The 7,621-nt window shown below is 31.6% G+C and overlaps 1 protein-coding gene across 1 annotated transcript; it reads right to left on the bottom strand.

The window, feature by feature from the left end:
• Positions 1-4,474: 4,474 nt before the first annotated feature.
• LOC107444041 (acid-sensing ion channel 4-A-like) lies at positions 4,475-6,115 on the bottom strand. Its single transcript, XM_016058090.3, has one exon. The coding sequence runs from the start codon at positions 6,082-6,084 to the stop codon at positions 4,657-4,659; it is 1,428 nt and encodes a 475-aa protein (XP_015913576.1). The 5' UTR covers positions 6,085-6,115; the 3' UTR covers positions 4,475-4,656.
• Positions 6,116-7,621: the final 1,506 nt, after the last annotated feature.

Below are 7,621 nucleotides of genomic sequence, written 5' to 3'. Positions count from 1 at the left end.
AATTCTGCTGCTTTTAAGAGCGATTCATTCAAAGATAGTTTCGTCAATTTAGAATTAAATATTTTGTTTTCTTTTACTATTGTCTCCACTAAATATGTATTTGGTTTCATTTCTTCCATCATTATCTATAATCAATTATTCCGAAAAATGCAACTGTTCCTTAGCAACTGCCAAGCAGTGTATTTCATCGATTTATAAAAGGTAACCTAATTATTTCATAAATATTTAAATACAAAGATATTAAATTATCCAAGAGAATGTGATGACATAAATTTAAACAAGCTAAAAATGATCATATTTGTCTGTTATCTAATTGCAATTTAAAAATTTTTTGTAGAATTATTATTTTTTAAGTTAAAGCTACGATATCAAATATGTCTCAATCAGAATCAATAGATATAATGCGAAGAATTTTTTTTCCAAGACTTTGGAGTTAAAAAGCACCGCATCCTTAGCTAGATGTGATGAAATCTTCTTTATTATTTTATATTTATTTATTTATTTATTTATTTATCGATAAGATAAATGTGTAGTAAGTTTGATAACTAGAAAACTGCAAGGAGGAATACGGATAATGAAACTGTATCTTAAATTTTGAGCTTTTCAAAGTGTTCTTATTCTGCTTTACACAAAATATATTTTTTAACCAGTTTTTGGAAGTAGGTCGCTACATGTAGCGATGCTACTCCAGCCGTTACTTTTTCTCGCAGTTTGTAGTGTAGAGAACAGTGCGATACAAAAAAAAAAAAGAAGAAAAAAAACTTGTAGTGATTTTTGGCAACTACTTTTAACATTCTTTTAGTTAACACTAGAAAGACGGAAAATTAGTATATACCTATATTGCCTAAACGCAGTCAAAATAACAGGATTGTGAATGCGTAAATAAATTTGTTTAAAATTAATTTTTAACATTTTTTATATTGTTTACAGTTATTTAACAAGTTATTAGTAAATATTAACAATAAAAAAAATTAGATGTTGTACAAAAAGTCACAAAATTCTAAGAAATTGTGTCATTATAGACATCAGTGTTTTTCTAATTGAAATTAAAAGCAGTCAAAATGACTTCCTTAGGCAATCTAGTGTTAAGAACTATCTAATGCAACTATTTTTTCGAATCTTGGTACATATCTTCAAGGATCAACCAGTGGACGCAATTAGAATGCCCCGTGGTCTAGCGTTAATAAGAATTACGTATTTAGAATTAGCAATTTCTAATATTTAAACTAGTCATGACGAATAGTAGCTAACTTATTCACACTTTCAAATACAAATGCACACTCATGAAGCATTGTTGACATTTCATTAGAATGGGAGATGTTTAATCTGTAATCCTCGATGCACTTAGTCTCCTAAAGGAAATAAAAGAACATTAAACACTTAACAAACTTGCAAACATTTCAAATATTTTCTAGCATTTGTTAAATTAAACATTGGTCGTCGAGAAAGTATTAAAATGTTTAGTCCAAATTAACAAAATTCATGAAATATGGTTTAGATTAACAAACTAGCTCATGTAAACATGAAAAAAAAAATCAATTATTTTGAAAATGGTATAAATTTAGTTCTCCAGCAATGTTTGTCGTCTAAAACTAGAGAAGTACTATGGCAACATTTCAAAAGTAGTTTCAGTTGTAGTTAACTACATTTGTAATTAAGTAGTTAGTTTAAAAAATAATGTAGTTTTTCCAACCACTAATTTCAGCTATTGATCGATTGATACAATATCCCAAAATAGTACATTCTTGGCAATAATCTCTTGCAAAATGCAAACAAAAAAAAATTTAAAAAATTACTCAAATTACAATTTGCAGTTTCGGGAGCACAGGACTTTATATAGTGTAGAAGAAAGACGCCATAAATAAACTAAGAATAAACGATGAATTTTCAAAACCGGAACAACTTTTTTTTTAAAAAAATTATCAAAATACAAACAAATTATAGTGGTATTGTTGTTGTTGTTAATTTACGTCGCACCAGAGCTGCACATTGGGCTATTGACGACGGTCTGGGAAACATCCCGGAGGATGATCCGAAGACATGCCATCACAATTTTGATCCTCTGCAGAGGGGATGGCATCCCCGCTTCGGTAGCCCGACGACCTGCACGCGAAGTCGAGCACTTTACGGTAGCACAGTTTAACGAGGACCAATACCGCACTCCTTCGGTCCCTACACAGACTGATCCAAGTGGTCACCCACCCGCACACTGACCGTAGCCAGTGATGCTTGACTTCGGTGATCTGCAGGGAACCGTGTCTTAACGATCAGTCCACTGTGGGACGGCGGTATTAGCTGCTGAATCAGAGATAGAAAGTAATCCTGCTATAATCTGTAAGCAATTTGATAACAATTTGATAATTTGACCTTTTAGCATCATTTCAAACCAGCTTAATCTCGAATTATTTAAAAAAAATTATACTTTAAGTTTCAAATATATGTAGTTGATAATTTTCATAAACAGTTTCTACAGCATTATAACGTCCCTCAGCATCCCAGTACTCCCAGCTTGATAACAACGGATACCAACTTGTCAGGAAAATAAAATCGGCTGGAAATCAATGTTGACCACATTGCCATATAACATCCATGACCAACAACTGGATGTCACGGTGATCGTTGTACTTTGCAGTCTTATCCCCACTATCTCAAAATAAATATTTAATTTTTGAAATTAAAAGACAATTTTATTTACCAATCAAGGAACATAAAAAAGAAGTCAGTTATAGTAAACACTAATTTTAAAATACAATTTAAATATAATTTTAAGTTTATAAAATCTGCTGTTGTCAACAACAACAAAAAAATCTAAATTAGATTGAAACACTTCACTTATTTGGATAAATACAATAACAAATATTTGATATGTAAATACGATTTTAATACGATTATGTTATATTGAAAAGAGATAGATAATGGTGAAAGTAATATCGACAATATCAATCTTCTTCTATGACAAGTTACCCCAACATAGAATCGAGTTAATATATCTTGCATACTAGTGAATAGGAATTGAATACTTGCAGTTGCAGACACGCTACGCTACAGTACTCCCCCACCAGAATTTTTATCTGTGATAGAATTCGATGAATGGATACCACTTGCTTATACATTGCTGTTATGTGAGAAGCTGGGAGAAATTTATTAAGATCACCAGACTTTGAGTGCTGATCGTGAGAGCTGTATTAATTTTACGATCATGGTTACTCCTGTGTTGCCGTAAGCAGTCGAATGTATGCAGATCGACGTTGTGTGTGATAGAGACTGAATAGTAACAGCGAGCGCAGGTGGACAGCGTCCCAGTTACAAGTAGCAAGTCAACTGTTCAAAGTTGACCATCAATCGAAACAGGCGAGTTTAAATCGAAGTGGGCATTTCTGTCGAGGTTAACGTGTTCAGATCACATCCGGGTAACCAGCGAGGTGAGAGTAGTATCAACAATGGCAATCTTCATCTATGGTATCATTCATCATCTATGGTAACATTCATGTAAATTCTACTTAAATATTGCTTCTCTTAATCTAAAACTGAAATGCTTTTATTGCGAAAATCTTTTTAAAAAAATGCTAAAATTGATCTATAAAGTATTTGCGGTTCATGAGCATGGTAATTATTCTAGAAATGGCCCTTATGTTTTTAATGTATGAAAAATGGTATAATTTAAAAATGTGAGGCAGTCTGTAGAACTGTAGATAATAGCAAAGCTTCGGTAATAAATATGGTCAGAAAAGAATTAAGTTTCATTCTGAAATGTTTACAACTCTTAAAAAAAAAACTTTCTTTTTTGTTTACCAATGTCCCGCAAGTTTCAATGTATGCATGTCAAATCGTGCACGCACACTTTTAAACAGACAAATCAATGGTAAGAGATACAACTGCTCTCCATAATGTAAATTTTGTATAATTGTTCAAATTGGATACAATTTTAATACTATCTGAAATATTCATCATATAGCCATTTTGTTATTAAACTCTCTCACATGCTTTGCTAGGAAGTTAGTCCATGGATGTTCAACCACTTCATTTAAAGAACACGCTTAAATAACTTGTTAAATTGGCATAATTTTTTTCAAGGATAGTACGTTTTCACTGACACATACAACATTTTCAAAAACTTTCCTAAGTGATATACCATAAATTAGTCAAGTTTTTCTCCCAGACAGCTTAATAGTTCAGAACTCAAAACGAACTTTCTTGTTTGATCAGATTTTTCTCGTATGCTTTCTAAGTTTCACAATGACATATTCAACAATTTCGAAAACTAGCACCCAAAATAGGACTAAAGTTTCCGCTCAAATAACTGAATATTTCAAAACCTCCACCAAAGAGGCTCGTATGTTTAATTAGAGCTGTCTCATAAACTTCATAAGTTTTACATTGACAAATTCAACACTTTCGGAAACAATGGCAAATCATCACTTTTTTAAAAAATGCAAAATTACCCCCCCCCCCCACANATTACCCCCCCCCCCACACACACACACAAACAAATTCAGACTACTTAAACATTATTTTTGTTTAATAAAAGCTGTCTCGTAAACTTCATAGATTTTTTAAAGACAATTTCAAAACTTTCGGAAACTAACTCAAATGGTATACAGAAAAAGTCAAGGTATCCTTTCTAACGACTTAGTATTTCAGAACTCTCAAACATAACTAGAATTGTCTCACAAAGTTAATAAGCATAACAATCACAAACTCAACAATTTCAAAAACCACGGCAAACGATATGCCCAAAAAAAGACCAAGGTTCCCTCCCAAACAACTGTATAGTTCCGAACTTTCAAACATACTTTCTTGTTTGATAAGATCCATCTCGTAAGTATCGGAATATATATCAAGAAATGTATGAAACCATTTAAACGTTTCTATGTGTGTTTGAAAATCCGTTAAATTTAGTTGGTGAATTTGATATTCATAAAAATATTTTTGAGAAGGCCATTTTGTTCTTGTAACTACCTCCTCATATTTCGTTGACAAACATGGTAACGGACATGGACAAATCGGTCCATGGATTGCCATATTTTCAATAACATTATCCAAGCAACACATTTGAAAACTGTTTGTCAAATTGCATATTCTAAAACCTGTTGACTTTGTTTCAATGCCAGGGTCAATGCAGCCACATTCCTGATAGCTTTCTTTTTGAATACATCGACGGATGCAGTCGCTTTGAGTCGTGAATTCAGATTTATAATTCTTGCATTGATCTTTAAATGGAGATGGTAGACGCTCAACTACTGTTTTTCTTAAAGATACAGAAGTTTGAAATCCAGGACTTATGAAGAAACCTTTATCTTCAATATTCGGTTCCTCAAACGAGTCGTGAATTATCACCTTAGCGCCAACACTTGCCGATAACAGAGGTAGGTAATTCACAGTTTCTAAATTAAGAATAATTTCTAAGCCTTTATTATATCCGTATGATTTATTTATTTCATTGCCGTAAAAGTACTTTGAACTGTTAAATGTAAAACAATTACCGTATTGCAAACTATGCGTTAAGGTAAAATCTTTCCAATTACATTGTTGTCCTCTAAAAGTACAATGGGTTATAAATGTCTCAGCTTTGGAACCTAAACTCTTCCTCTCACTTAAGCCTAATTTTGCAAATTTCGTTAATAAACCCATGATTGTATTTTTCTCCTCGCTGTTTGTGTTTTTTTGCTTTCTTTTGCAAGAGAAGAAATTTTTTCTTTCAGACAAAATTAAGTAAGACCCATTGAAGAATACCCTGTTTCCATAACAAACAGCCCATGGTAAGGCAAGTTTTAAACAATTATCAGATGTCCTTTTTATGCGATTTAAATTACAAATTGTAACTGAAGGATATTGATCCTTGTCATCTATTTTATGCAATAAACTTGTTACTGTAGGATAGGATAAGAATTTTTTTGTAAAACACACAAATTGGAACATTGATGCTACAATCGCAATAGCGGTTATATAAATCCACATGATTTTAATGCATCTGTTTTTCGTATCTAGAATTCTCGATAAAGCATATACATTGCTTAAAACTTGCTGCTCCGTTTTGATTTTTCTTCCATATTTGTGATCGGTTATTATGCATGCCTGATTCATTTTGCTTTTTCTTTTACTGCTAATCGCATGAGAGAAGTATGTTTCTTTAAAATAATGTCCTCTTTAAAAGGCTTATTTTCATCATATTTTTTTATCCTATAAAAGAAATAAAAAATATATGTTTATCAAAATTGCTGGATTGATTTTGTGGATAGACAAAGTAATAATTTGAAATAATCAACCGCTCAAATACATAAACATAATTTCATAAATATAAGGTAAAAATAATTTCATAAATATGAGGTGGCATTTCATAACTACAAGGCTAACCCACAATCGAGGATATTTCACATGAACACTGTGGTCGGAGTGAGTCGGGAGCAGGACTCGTATCAACCAGCAACAGCTGGTATTCGAACCTGGCCCACCTAATTGGTGGACAAACACTCTGTCCCCTGGGCCACTGCGGCTCTTGTACTTTTATGTTATTAAAAATCCTTAAAAAAGCTCAAGCAAAAGTTAGTTTGTTTTGTATTTCCAATTTATGACTTTGGTAATTATTAAAGAAATAGCCTTTGTGTTTAGTATATGAAAAAATTAATAGCTTGTCGCATTAAATCTATAGATATATTATCAAAATTTCGGAAACTTCGGCAAGTAATATGGTAAGAGAACAATAAGGTTTCATTCTTGATTGTTTACAACTCGCAAAAATACATTGTATGATTACCATTGTCTCACTAATTTCAAGTATACTTACAAATATGTTAAAATGTGCATGCAAATTTCTAAACTCACAAATCAATATACCTGTAATAAAATAAAATATTTATGTGTTTGTACCTCTCCCGATCTGATAGTAAACTAAGGCCTTTATAACTGCTAAATTTTAAGAGAAGATACATATTAACGCCCAAAAGACAAAACAGTAAAATAAATGTTAAATTTGCTTTGTAATTAAAAAAATCATTGGGGAATTTATGATATTTTTCATTCTGAGCTCCCAAGAATTATTTTTTTTCAATCTTAAAGGATAGAGTGCATTGCGCAAAATTAAAATGGGACACTATGAATAACTTTTGATCTAATTATCGGATTTCTACGTTATAAAACTTAATTTAAATGGTTTGAGGACCTAACATAAAATATATTGAATAATAAGTGCAGATGATATTTAAAAGCACGAAATAAGACACAAAAAAAGTGCTTTCTCTGAAAAGGTGTACCTCGTTCCGACGGATTCAGATTCTTAAAATATGGGGTAGGGGTAACCACGATTAAACATTCCAGGGCTATTAAACAGTGCAAGTAACGGCTATTCATAAACTTCTCCTAAATTGGTGCTCGAGTTATTTTAAGTACATGCAACTTTTAAATCTGTGTATAAAGAGAGATAAAATTTTACCTTTGTTTCAGACAAACATTACTTTTCCTCTGATTATATCAGATCTATGAAATAATGCGTCTATATACAACATGACAGCAAATAGAGAAATAAATTTTGTTATTATTGAAAGAACAAAAAATGTGAACGGAAAATACGAATTAATAAAAATTTATATTTTATGGAGAATGTTTTACCGAAACTATACAATAT

This window comes from Parasteatoda tepidariorum, chromosome 3, assembly GCF_043381705.1.
Source record: "Parasteatoda tepidariorum isolate YZ-2023 chromosome 3, CAS_Ptep_4.0, whole genome shotgun sequence".
Taxonomy (NCBI): Eukaryota; Metazoa; Arthropoda; class Arachnida; order Araneae; family Theridiidae; genus Parasteatoda; species Parasteatoda tepidariorum.
This window is presented reverse-complemented; position numbering and strand designations above follow the sequence as displayed.